General features: G+C 39.9%; 2 protein-coding genes across 2 annotated transcripts; one reads left to right on the top strand and one right to left on the bottom strand.

Moving 5' to 3' along the window:
- Window positions 1-19: 19 nt before the first annotated feature.
- LOC105381102 lies at window positions 20-12946 on the bottom strand. The gene is made up of 6 exons (XM_011550752.3): window positions 12858-12946; window positions 5676-5768; window positions 5317-5464; window positions 4980-5058; window positions 4466-4646; window positions 20-464 (listed from the first exon to the last, which is right to left on the bottom strand). The coding sequence occupies exons 1-6, from the start codon at window positions 12940-12942 to the stop codon at window positions 313-315; spliced, it is 738 nt and encodes a 245-aa protein (XP_011549054.3). The 5' UTR covers window positions 12943-12946; the 3' UTR covers window positions 20-312.
- On the top strand, window positions 879-3500 carry LOC105381101 (chymotrypsin-1). The gene is made up of 5 exons (XM_011550751.3): window positions 879-1011; window positions 1257-1494; window positions 1894-2128; window positions 2634-2807; window positions 3347-3500. Exons 1-5 carry the CDS (start codon window positions 960-962, stop codon window positions 3491-3493), a joined length of 846 nt encoding a protein of 281 aa, XP_011549053.3. The 5' UTR covers window positions 879-959; the 3' UTR covers window positions 3494-3500.
- Window positions 12947-13389: the final 443 nt, after the last annotated feature.

Here is a 13389-nt window from a genome sequence, read left to right as displayed (position 1 = left end):
TTTGATTTAAGTATTCAAACCAATTTACTCCCAATTTATACTATACCGTAGGTACAAAGTGTGAGCCCCCAAGAACTATCAATCTTATAGGCTTATGAAAATCCAATAGATGAGAGTATTTAATTATTATTTTTATCCTTCTCATCAACTTTATGATAAGATTAATAACTTAAAAAACAACAATAAATGTACTGAAAGTACTTAAAATGCCTACAATAACATTAAACCATTATCAAACATAACAAATACTTACAAATAAACCTCTAATATGCATACCCTAGATTAGCTATGAGGTAAAAGTATAACTATAGGTCAGTCCTTGATAAAGTTTGCAAGTGGGAAGTCCTTGAAGGCCCTACTCCAGATGTCTGTGAAGGCAGTACTGACGAGGTCGTTGATGAGCGGGCGGATGACGGCGAACCCCGGCTTCCACGTCGCGTTGATCACCCGGTCCAGCATCAGCTCTGCAATGATGAAGATACTTAGAGCGTTGGCCAGAGTAGATTAGTGATTGTGATTATGTGAAGTGCTGAAATTAAGGGTAAGTTATCTGTGTTATTTAAGGTTTTGAGGTAAGTATATGGTCTGCTGTGCTATGATCTGACCCGACTATCTCTGCATTGCTACGATGCCTCCATGGGTGCCACACACTTAAAAGCGGTGCATGAAATATATGATGTACTTATCTCCCTTTATCTAACACACACGTGCTAATAACACCCACTCTTATGGGTCGTGGGTTAAAATATATAATTACACGTGATTATCTGATAAATAATACCTAATGTTTTGAATTTTCTTATCCTGATTAATGAACATGAATTTTAAAAACTATTTGTTGTGATAAAGCTGTCATAAAGTGATTAATTATGGAGCTTTCCCCGATAAGCTGTAGTAACAAATATGAAGAGAGTTTTCATCAGACGTGTGTGGGAGTCAAGTCGGACAACACAGCAAGCATGGCTATCAAATATGGAATAGTGCTAATAGCACTCCTTGCGGGGTGCCTAGGTAAGGGTTAATACAAATCTATATGTAAGAGTAATTAAATATTTAGTGAGCCTGATCGAATGAAAAGAAAGCTTAGGTCCGTGCTCCTATATGATTTTCACGTAACTCCAACCTAGATCTAGCAGATGGCCAATGCTAAGTGTGTGGCCCTTAGGATTGGCCGCCACAAAAGACCAGAATCGAAGATAAACAATTCAAACACACATAAATCCTTCCCTATTTATTTCCATTACTGAACTCCACAGCAAAACCGACCCTAGACGGCGAGGCCGACATGTCCATATTCTTTGAGCACGTGGACCCTGACAGCCGCATCCTGGGCGGGGCTCCCGCGGCCGCCGGCAGCGCCCCCTACATGGTGGCGCTGGCGTCGGGAACCCTGGTCAAGAACTACGCGTGTGGAGGCTCCCTTATATCTACGAGGACTGTGCTCACGGCCGCTCATTGTATTAGAGCGCAGTACGGGTGGAATGGACTGTCGAGGTATACCTACTGTTGTTTTGTTGTTATAGTTAATTGGTTTGTTAGATTGTTTGCTGAAAAATCATACTATATAGTAGGTACTTCAGGCATAAATTAAAACCTTATTTAAAATAGGGTAGGTAATAGTGATGGAGAAAACGAGACAAATTACGCTAGTTACCAAAACATACATCAACGTATGTTTAGCCCCAACATATTTTTCCTATTTTTTTTAATGCTAAAAAAATTTAAATGGTAAGGTTGTAGGTAATATAGTTTATAGCTTATCATCATCAGCCCGTAATCGTCCATAGAGCCACGACAACACTCTGTCCTACGCTACGCTAGCCTGTCTTCCATATCCAAGTCCCAGCATAATACATTATCATGGCGATTCTGATTCCCTATCCCCACCCCCAGCTCCCTGCAAGGCCGCGTCGGCAGCCTGAACTGGCAGCGCGGCGGCACCACAATCTCTTTCCGTCGCAACGTGACGCACCCCCACTACGTGCACCACGACATCAAGAACGACATCGGTCTGCTCATCACGACCAGCGCCGTGCGACTGACGGCTACAGTGCAGACCACGCCACTGAGCTTCCAGCATGTGGGCGCTGGCGTGGCGGTCAAGGCTACCGGGTGGGGGCATACTAAGGTAAAGAAGAACATTTAAACATCTGAGAGGGCCCAGTGGCCAGTGGCACAGCAGTCAGAGTCACAAACCACAGCACTATTCGGTCATGTTTATCAAGGAGGGTTTACGGGACAACGTACCTGTGTCGTGATATCTGAGGGTGGCGTTAAATTCCGATATAGCTATCAATTTATAAGGAATTTGATTTTGATTGATTGGTACATTATTAAAAATTTAAAATAACATCTACTCTGATAGCTTATCATTTAATTATAATTATAGGTAGGTGAGGGACAGATTAAACAGTGGTTTTAAAAATATACTTATGTGTACCTACCTAATAGGCATCTATAGGTAAATTATAAAATTATCTGTATCATCATATTATCTTCATCTTTGGTAGCGATTTTGATTATAGAAAATTAGATTTACACGCCCAATCATAAAGTCGTAATTTTTTTGTCAACTGCTAAACTCGCGTCCTGTCTAATTTGACCCCTCCTACACCTACACCTCTCCCCTGCAGTGGAACGGCGCGACCTCCAACGTGCTCCGCGAGCTGACCCTCAGCACCATCGGCGGCGCGGAGTGCGCGCGGCGCGTGCGGCAGGATGCCATAGACTTTGATTACGCAGCGCCCGCCGTGGACCCCGCGCTGGAGCTGTGCGTCTACCATTCTGTGGGGCACGGGATGTGCACGGTCAGTTAATAGTTCACTAATGAAAGGGATAAGCTAAGTTATTACATGATCTTCCACAGCTGAATACAAGCATCTAGATATATAGCGCCACCAATCCACCATCTATTTTTTATGTGGCATTCTTCACGCACCGCCAACCGACTATCTGTCTAATCTAACACATTGGACAAACTTCAACCAGTAACCATAAGGTGCCTCACAAAGCTGCCAGCCTTCTGGAATTGCTGGCATAAACCCAGTGGCTGCACTGCCTTAAAGTCTCATTTCATCTGGCCGTAAGGCGCCCTAGCTACGTTTGTCTGTTTATGGTCTCTATATTAAACAACTCGCCTACTCCTACGGCTAACGGTTGATGGAGGTTTCGCCACAGGTTCTTCGGCAGAAACACCGTCCTTCTACCACTTCAGCTTGTAAATGTTCATCATCATCATCTCAGCCATAAGACATCCACTGCAGAACATAGGCCTCCCCTATGTTTTCCACCTTGTCTGATTAGTAGAGTAGGATTGCAGATGTTTCATGTTTCTCATATATTCCAGGGTGACTCCGGCAGTGCGCTAGTACGCTTGGACACGGGCGCGCAGGTGGGCGTGGTCTCGTGGGGCTTCCCCTGCGCCGTGGGCACTCCCGACATGTTCGCCAGAGTCAGCGCCTATGAGGACTTTATACGGAGCAATGTTGTTTAAAGTTTGCCTTGTTGTATAAAAGGGTTATCGATTTGAAACAGTGTATGTAACTTATAATAATTCAGTCACATACCAACCTAAGTAAGTAATATTGTACATATTACCTATAAGTACCTAGTTACCTACTCTAACAAAAGTTACAGAACTTATAATCAGTGTAACCTAATGATTTTATTAATAAAAACTGTGAGTTCACCTCTATTATTTCATTTTCGTTTATTGTACGCTCGACCGACTGTGCCTGCGTCTATACCTAGGTACCTACATATCCTACTTACTTACTTACTTACTTATAGTCCTGTTACTCCCCTGTGGAGCTTAGGGCTACAGACATTCTTCGCCACGCTTCCCTATCTTGAGCCGCCTCCTTCACTTGGGCCCACGATAGACCTGCCCTCTTCATTTCCGCCTCCACGGACCTTCTCCAGCTCTGTACGGGTCCTACATATCTATCGGTTCGTAATGTACCTATAATATACCTAATATGTACGGTGGCCTGCGCCTAAAAGTATACAGGCGGAGTTTTTAAAATAGCCATCTCAAGCTCACATGCTGCTCAAGCACATCCACATAAACACCACTGCTACACACATCACACACAACACGTCCCTGGATTTATAACAGATGTAGCTGGTCCCTTCATCATTAGGGATCGCTATTTTAAAAACTCCGCCTGTATACTTTTAGGCGCAGGCCACCGTACTTAACTTGTAAGTAATGTAACGAAGACTGGCTGGATAATCTTAAGCAGAAAAGACTTCGTTGTGATCTACCACCTCCAATACACACATGTTTTGTTTGCGATCGATGCGGAAAGAAATGCCGTGGCAATGAAATGCCAATGTGGAAATGAAGGGCTGTACAGCCATCAACGGCGATGTGGCAACCCATAAACCTACGAGTGCTGCAACTACCATCTACAACAGATGCTGTGGCCAATGATGATGTAAGTAATGTAAAAAGCGAAATCACCCAAAACGCTCCTCCCTCTAAGCAAGTTCCCGACATGGATGTCCATGTCCCCAATGCGGTCGATCTCCACGTGCACGTCCAGGGCTGCCCCGCGCCGCTTGATGCGCGTGGTCTGCGAGTAGTCGCGCAGCGTCAGGTTCCAGTGCCCGGAGCGGTGGTCTGACAGCCCTAGCGCGTCGCCCTGGAAGTAGAGTAGGTGGAGTTGTGGGGTTGGGTAACCAGAGTCCAAGAGCTTTTCTGGATCGAGCCCTATGTGCTACCGGTACACGGGTCAGCCGTAAATACGGCGCTGTTATTGATGGCGTTTATAGACGTCGATAACGAATTCGTGTAGCGGTCAGTGACCAAACTGAATCAAAGTATCTACTTATAACTTATAACTGCGGGTTGACTGGTAGAAAATGCTTTAAGCATTAAGTCCACTCTTTGTACTTTTATTTGTAATATTTGTACAATAAAGTATTAAATAAAGATAACTTTGTGCCGATACTACGCTCTCTCTTCCCATGCTTACCTTGAATTCATACTCTCCTTCAAGCCATTTTTCAGGGAAATACTGCGAGTATATGATGCGCTCATTCTGCCAGTCCGTCCTGAAACAACAAACAGATTTTCTTAAAAATAAAATCGACGACCTGAATAAAACCGGCATTTAATTTAGCTTTATTTTATTACTATGCAGAGTAACCCTAACCTGCTCTAAGCCAGCAAGGACTAGACCTGAAACGCTTATTTTATTGGAAGGAGGCCCGTGCCCCAGCAGATGGGGACGTGATGGGTTATGATGATAAGAGGAACCCCATATTGAAATTTTCATAGCAATAGAAAGTACCTAATAGAATGAATCATACTTAAACTTGGTGACGGTGGAGTCGGTCCAGCCGCGCTCGAAGACGTTCCTCAGCGTGAGCTGGTAGCCGACGCCGAGCATGGAGCGCGCCTGCCGCACCTCCGCTGCGAAGTGCGGGTCGAAGTGGGGGATGCCCAGCTCGGGGATACCTGTAGGCAATGTGATATTCTAATATAGAAGAGGGAATTACGGCATAGAGGGTTGTGGCTAAAGTTGTAAAGTGCAATAAAAGTCAGAATGTCACATACTTTCTTTCACTAAGTATTTCAGTAAGAAAAATGGAACATTCTAGGGAAAGATATTTGTGTAAGTGGTATATATATGTATTTACTTGAATATATCTATAGCTTCCAATATTACCTGATTTAAAGTACGGTCGTATTTTGTTGAGAGCTCGTTTCATACAGCCATCAAACTCCGGTGAGCTCTTCTTACAAGCGGAGAATATTTTTTCTGAAACAGAAGGGTCAAAACATAAAATTTATACAAAATATAAAATATCTTGACATTAACTATTTCTTAAAGTCGGAAAAAGTACTTTATATACTTACAAACAACATTATTTCAGGACTGAAAATTGATTGTTTTTAGTTTTGTTGCAAAATAAGTTTAATGTGCTAAGAATCAAGATGTTTAGAGTTGGTATAATATTAGGTATCATAGGTACGATTTTAAACACTTAGGTAAGTCTCTAAGTATCATAGGTACGGTTTTAAACACTTAGGTCGAGGCAAAGTTGTTTTGTAACTAATGTTTACAACTTAAACTATCCAAGTCATTTAAAATACAATCTTGCACAAGCGCATAACATTCGCCATTTTACGTCTTCTGTATAAAATTTAGTTTGAAGAGGTCTTGTCAAAGCTTTTCTGATGGGTATAATACCTTGACCCACTCATATGTAGGTACTACTAGGTACCTACTGTATTAAAAAGTGCGTAAAATTGGCCTTTTACCATGCATTTATGTAAGAGAAATTACCTGAATTAACTCTTATACAACAGATGGCTATAAATAAATTATTGATTTGCGCAAAAAAAAGACAGGCGTTTAATTCACGAGAACGTCCGTTTTAGCAGAACTTAAACCTGTGTAAGTATACAAAGGTGGACTTAAGATCAGAATAGATTTTATCAATTTCACAGAACACAATATACTTATCAATTTTATGTAAAGGAAAATTACTCAATGACAACCTTTGGGTGGACGTATTACCAAAATGCAATTTCTTCCAGCCAACCTTTGATAGTTGGACAAAAGCGTTAGGTAAGTACATATTGGTACATTATTAGCTATTTTAATTACTTAAAGTACAATAAGTTTACTAACTATAGCCTACATAATATATTCGATTATGATTATGATACATAAATAAGTATATTAGTTATTCTATTTATTGTAACATAGGTAGTTGTTTAAGGTTTAGGCATTATTAAAATTATAGGTAGATATCCCATTTATTAGTTTAAATTAAAGTTGTTATTTTTGTGATTGTTTATATACCTAAATTTATTATTGTACATTTTAAGAGCTTACATTACATACAACCGATAACCACCAATCAAAGGTTGGCTGGCAGAAATTGCTTTTTAGCAATAAGTCCGCCTTTGTGCGCAAATTATTAGCTATGTTTTTAAATGTTTCCATGTAAAAATTGATTTTTGTGTACAATAAAGTGTAAATAAGTAAATAATGAATATTGATTAAGTTTGTTGGCTTACGTCAAGTAGGCACTTTTAGGCTTAAGATTACTTATATCTGATATCTACCTACTTGTCTAGGATGTCAAATGAATTCTTACGAGAATATGTACAGGGTTCGGGATATACCCATGACTAATAAAACCATGGTCATCATTGTGAATCACGATACCTAGTTTATGCTTATGAAAATCGTGCTCTTGGAAATGTCTAACCTAACCAGGATGTTTTGTACTTCAACCCAGTGTTACTCTATGTTAATCTTCATCGAACCCTCGCTCACGCCATGATTTTTGGATCCTTTGGAATACAGAAGTCTAAAAAAATATGCCGTCAGTATTCCTCCTGGGTAGAGGCCTTACAGTATGATTATATGATAGTAAACTTTATTGACTGATAATGTTTCACTTTATTTTATTGTATTGTATTTTATTTGTGAATTTGATGTATTTATTTAATTTAATTTTAACTATGGGTATACACCTGCAATAAAGAATTATTATTATTATTATTATACTTTTTCTTAGAGTGTCACTCCTTTTGGAGGTTTATTCCCTATCTCACGGGCGTAAGCCAAGTGAGGAGGGCGGGCCTAATTTTGTGATGAAATTACGGATGTTGTAAGGAATTTTCTGGTGATGCGGCATGTGTTTAATATGGTGGCTTTTTGTAGGGTGTAAATGATGGATTTTGGGACGTTAATGGTTTCCAGGCTATTTTGCAGAGTTTTTGGGTTGATTCCAGTCGATGACAAAACTATAGGCACGATGTGAATTGTTTGGGCACGCCACTGGGTTTTAAATTAAATTAAATTATTAAATTATCTTTATTTCCAGACTTTTTAATTTCTATTGCCAGGTCTTGGTATTTTGTCAGCTTTTCTGTGAGTGTAGATTGGATGTTGTGGGTATTTGGTATAGCTATGTCGATGATGTAGGCTGTCCTGTTTGATTTATCTAGAAGGGTAATGTCAGGTCTATTAAAATGTACAGTTTTATCGGTTAGTATGGTGCGGTCCCAGTACAGTTTATAAAGGTTATTTTCGTAAACGGTTTCAGGCTTGTATTTGTAATATGGAACTTTTTTCTCTATGAAATGGGCTGAATGTGCTAGATGTTGGTGAATTATGGAGGCTACTTGGTCATGACGGTGCTTGTAGTCAGTCTGAACCAGACTCTTGCATGCCCCGGTTATGTGCTGTATTGTTTCCGATGCGCTTCTACATCTCCTGCACAGGTCAGTCGGTTGGTTGAGGTCTTTAATTATATATTTCCTGTAATTTCGTGTAGCAATGACCTGGTCTTGGATGGCGAGCATGAATGCCTCGGTCTCCGGGAACAACTCGCCTCGCTTGAGCCATGCGTTCGACGCTTCTTTGTCGACATGTGCTTGGTTCAGATCGGCTTTGTGTCTTCCATGGAGGGACTTTTGTGCCCAAGCTGCCATCTTTTCATCAGCTCCTACATTGGATTCATTTGGCTGACTATCTTTACTGTGAAGGTTTAAAGGGGTAAGTTTATGATCAATATTTGAGACAAATTTATGTAGAGTAGATTGTTCAGCTTTTTTATGAAAAAAGAACGAAGTGTAGCTATTTGTTTGTTATGCAAATTTTTGATATCAATGAGGCCTCTTCCACCCTCTTGTCGAGGCAGAGTTAGGCGCTGGGAACATGTCTTCGGGTGGTGTTTTCTGTACTTCGTTAAAGTAGAATTCACAATACATTGCAGTTTATTTAAGTCCGTTTTTGACCAGTTTATGATGCCGAAAGAGTATGTTAATACTGGGATAGCGTATGTATTTATTGCTTTAATCAGATTTCGTGAGTTAAGCTGAGTATTTGAAATTAGTCTTAGTCTCGATCTAAATTTATCTGTTAATATGTGTTTTGTTCTTTTTTGTAGTATTTGGTTTGATTGATTAAATCCTAAGTATTTGTATGTATCATTTTCATCCATTGACTCTATTGTTTCTCCTGTTTTTAATTTATATGAATTAGCATGAACTTTACCTTTATTAATCGAATGAATTTTACATTTGTCAATTCCAAATTGCATTTTGATATCTTGGGAGAACTCCTGGGTTATGTCAGCGAGCTTGAAGAGCTCGTTTTTACTTGATGCATACAGTTTTATGTCATCCATATAAATTAAATGAGATAATGTGTGATGGGAGTTATTGTGTTTCAGTTTAAAACCAGTATCAGCTGCGTTTAGTAGTTTGGATAGTGGGTTAAGCGCTAAACAAAACCATAACGGACTTAATGAGTCTCCCTGAAATATGCCTCTCTGTATAGAAATTGGTTCAGTTGATAATGATGAAGTATTGTGTTTGATATGTAAAACTGTTTCCCAGTTTTTCATCGAGGATTCAAGGAAAGATATTATTACTGGGTTTATCTTATAGACACTCAAAATCTTTAGAAGCCAGCTGTGGGGAACTGAGTCGAACGCTTTTTTATAATCTATGTACATGCTGTGGATATTTCTTTTCTTTGTAAAGGCTTGTTTCATTGCTATTGAGTCTATTATCAGCTGTTCTTTGCATCCTTGACTGTTCTTTCTGCATCCTTTTTGCTGTTCTGCAAGTATTTTGATTTCTTCTACATGAGAATATATTAATTCGCTTATGCAACCAGTAATAATTTTGTAAATTGTTTGTAGGCATGTAATAGGTCTGTATTTCGCGGGGTTCTTAGTGTCTAAGTCTTTTGGTATTAGGTATGTTTTTCCATGAGTTATATAGGCTGGCATAGAGTTTGGAGTTCTTATGAATTTATTTATATGAGAGTGGATGTATGGATGTGTACATGAAAACTTCTTATACCAGTAGTTGTGAATGTGGTCTGATCCTGGTGATTTCCAATTATGACTGCGTTTGATTACTTGAATGAATATTTCTACAGGGATGAATTCGAAGGACATTTCTGGGATATCCACGTTTCCATTGATATGATTCATCCACTGCTCATTTTCATTATGGTGTACCGGATTTTCCCAGATGTTTGCCCAGTACTCTTGTAATGCCTCTTTAGAAGGTGTGTCTGTGACAGAAGTAGTGTTCCTTATAATGTTGTGTGCATCTGTATCGAATGCTGTTCTGTAGAATAATTTCTCATTGTTTATAAATCGGTTGTTTTGTGTTTTCCTTTGAGTGCATGTTAGGTATCTTTTTAATCTGCTAGCTTTAACGTTTAATTTTTGATTCAATGTGTCTAGAAAATGTGTAAGGTCTGTATTTGAATCTTCGTATTGCGCATGTACTTCATATCTTCTTTTAATATCATCTACTGCCAGCTCTATATTACTATTTCTATTCTATTGCCGTTTATGCATTGTGTTAATCTTCCAATATCTCCTCTCAGCTTTTTAATTTTATTTTCTAATCTTATACGCCATGGTGGCACTCGTGGAGTTTCTTTATCTACGTTGAACCCTATTTGAGAGCCATTTATACTGGCGGCAGTATATGCGGCTACATATATTAAGGTTTGCAGTGTAGTAAAATCTAGTTCATGGTTGATGTGTTGTGGGAGGATTTTAGTATTTATGTGATCTACTGTTGAAGCAAAATGTCTTGACGTTTGTTGTTTAGGGATGAATGGCCTATCAATTGGGTTTGTATCTTTGAATGTGTCGAGTGCTTGATTGAATATTAGTTGTATGTTGTCCGGGTCTATTTCTATATTAAGATTTGCTGGTGAATTTTCATTTTGTGTTAGCGAAGTTGAGTATCTTATTTCAGTGTAGTTATCAGCAGTCGTAGAATCATCGTGAAGTGGTTGTCTATTCCCTGGACATAGGCCGTCTCCTAAATTTTCGTCCTCTAGTATGATAGGTAGGGCTCCTTCATTTCTTCGTGTTTGCCTATTACTTGGACATAGGCCGTCTCCTAAATTTTCTTCTTCTTGGCTTTCTTTTTGTAGTTGTGTTTGTATTTCCTGTCTTATGTCTTGCAGTTTTTGCCTTGTTAACATGTGGTTATTTTCTATTATTCTTCTTTGGTCTGAGATTCGTTGTTCTGATATGTGGGCCATATGTGGGTAGTGATCTATAAATTTTTCGTGTAATTTCTTTCTATATGCTGTCATATCTGTCTCGTTCTTAGTGACTTCGTAGTAACATTTCATTATTGTCTCGTTCATCTCCGCCCAGTTTATTCTAGTTCTGCCTGTAGTAGTGGTTGTTGATTGGGTTTCTAAGTTTGTATTTTGTAGGTATACTACAACTTCTGCTTTAATCTCATCAAGTATTTGGGTGGAAAGCAATTTATTGTTAATTATTAATCTGCGCTGATCACCTAGTCGTTGTTTAGATGCGTTATATTCCGGATATTTTTGACAGAATTCTCTGTGTAAAGGATCTAAATATCCCCTCGGTATTGTTTCTAACTTGCTATAAATTAGATATGTGCGCCAGATGAATTTGTTTACATCTTCTGACCATCTTTTGCGCGCACCATTTTTGCCTTTGGTGGGTGCAGGTATGTCGGCTCGTGCCTCCTGCGCAACATCCATTGGCGTAAGGTGTGGAGGTGATGATGTTGACGTCCTCCGTGATGATGACCCTTGTGTAGAGCTTGTCCGAGTGTAGTGACTGTGCGGTGACGAGTCCGGCGACGTGAAGAGGCTATGGGTCGACGTCGGTGATGGTGGTGGTGGTCGGTTGTCGGCTGTAGTATCTTCGGGTTCATCCCCAGTGAGGGCCCGCCTGTTCAGCTCCTCACTACCGATGGTTCTCATGCTGTGAAATCCAGCATCGGCTCCAGGTGTGCCCCAGCGACCCCCGGGTAGCGATCTTAGGTTATACCTTCTAGTGGAGGGTCCAGTAATATCCTCAGTGCCCTGCGACTGCGGTTCCTCTGCTAGTAGTGGTGACGATCTGCTGTTCGATCGCGTCACCCTGATGTGCGGTCCGTTGCCCCCCCCAGAGTACGAGGGGCAGCCCGGGCCTCGTGGCCCGGAGCGGGATTGACCAGCGCTGTTGACGCTGGGACCCGCCTGGGGTAGCTTCGTCTTTCGTTCCGCTACCATGATGATGACTAGGTCTCCGTTAGCCGCTGGTTAGTATATTATGTCGTTAAACGACGCCAGCGTCCGCCCCTCACGTGGCACTGATGGTCGTGCCGGACGTGGAGTTAGATTTGTGAGGGGCTTATTATTATTATTATTATTAACTACTTTTAACGTTTAACTACTATCAATGATCAAGCAGTGCTTGTTGAAAGGATTAAAATGGTAAGCAGGTCAACAGTCAAAACCAATAATTTGGGTAAACAGTTTGCACGAGCATGCAGGCTGATGTCAAACAAACGCAATGCCTGATACGCAGACTCTGACCTTCAGCACATTCAGCACTAGAGGGTTTGCATCATCTTGTGTTGTCTCTGAATACTTGCCCAACGATCATTCAGGTAAGTACCTATGGAGTTGACAAATCCTAAGTCCCTAATATTGTCATCTTCTCGTTAGTGTAGTTACTTATGTTTCTATTTTGTCATGTTTGTTGACTGGTTTGTCCAGAAATTCACCGTAATAAATAATGCAGTTATAACTTTAAAATATATTCAATTCTATAAATATTCTGCAACCTAATTTTTTTATTAAAAAGGCCAAATCTGGATGTGGCCAAACTACAATTAATATTACGTACCTATATAGGTACTACTGGAACAATGTACGTTGCGAGTATTGTATTTGCAGCTTAAAGTTCTGTTCTGAGCTAAGCGACATCGATATTTTTTAGGTCTAAATAAGCTTTCAAACTTAAACCTTGTACAAACTATTCCTAGCTGTTAATCGCCCTACCTACCCACCCTTTTAGATGAATGAAAGTAAACTCACCTATAGATTTTGCTTCATTCTCCGTTCTTGCATATTGTGAAGCCAACAACACCAGCACAGTCACTTGAAATAGCTTCGAAATCATGTTTAAAAAAAAATCTACTTAAACGATAAGTAAATTTAGTTGAGTATTCAATTATTGACTAGAGCGCTAACTTTAATTGACTTTATTAATAAAAAATGTAATCACTGGCCATTTAGAATTTATACTTGAAAACAGAGCTCCGTACGAAAAGGTATTCATTCAAATAAACAAAACTTTTTGGATGCACAAACTTTTCATGTAGATTGTAGATAGCCTTTTTGGTGGGGGTCCAAAAAGGTTAAATAGATTTGCATGTAAACTCCATGCAATGCAACCACATGGCTGGCCGGTAAATGTTTGACTCGTCTTGTATTGAAAGTGCGACCGCTAGAAGTTAGCCTTACGCAAGAAGCCAGGTAGTATACACCGTCAGATAGCCTATAGATATTAGTACTCATAATGTATGTATTGATATAGCATATTGAAGCAGGCGACATTGAAAGTTGC

Source organism: Plutella xylostella, chromosome 15 (assembly GCF_932276165.1).
Source record: "Plutella xylostella chromosome 15, ilPluXylo3.1, whole genome shotgun sequence".
In the NCBI taxonomy this organism is placed as follows: domain Eukaryota; kingdom Metazoa; phylum Arthropoda; class Insecta; order Lepidoptera; family Plutellidae; genus Plutella; species Plutella xylostella.
The sequence above is the reverse complement of the archived record's forward strand: the minus strand, read 5'-3'. Positions and strand labels throughout refer to the sequence as shown.

Excerpts from the sequence above, each read along its gene's own strand:
- LOC105381101 (XM_011550751.3), top strand. The coding sequence starts at position 960 with ATGGCTATCAAATATGGAATAGTGCTAATAGCACTCCTTGCGGGGTGC. Across the intron at positions 1,012-1,256 it reads ACTCCTTGCGGGGTGCCTAG|CAAAACCGACCCTAGACGGC; the intron begins GTAAGGGTTAAT and ends TGAACTCCACAG. Across the intron at positions 1,495-1,893 it reads GGGTGGAATGGACTGTCGAG|CTCCCTGCAAGGCCGCGTCG; the intron begins GTATACCTACTG and ends CCCCACCCCCAG.
- LOC105381102 (XM_011550752.3), bottom strand. The coding sequence starts at position 12,942 with ATGATTTCGAAGCTATTTCAAGTGACTGTGCTGGTGTTGTTGGCTTCA. Across the intron at positions 5,465-5,675 it reads ACGACCGTACTTTAAATCAG|GTATCCCCGAGCTGGGCATC; the intron begins GTAATATTGGAA and ends CATTGCCTACAG. Across the intron at positions 4,647-4,979 it reads AAGGAGAGTATGAATTCAAG|GGCGACGCGCTAGGGCTGTC; the intron begins GTAAGCATGGGA and ends CTCTACTTCCAG.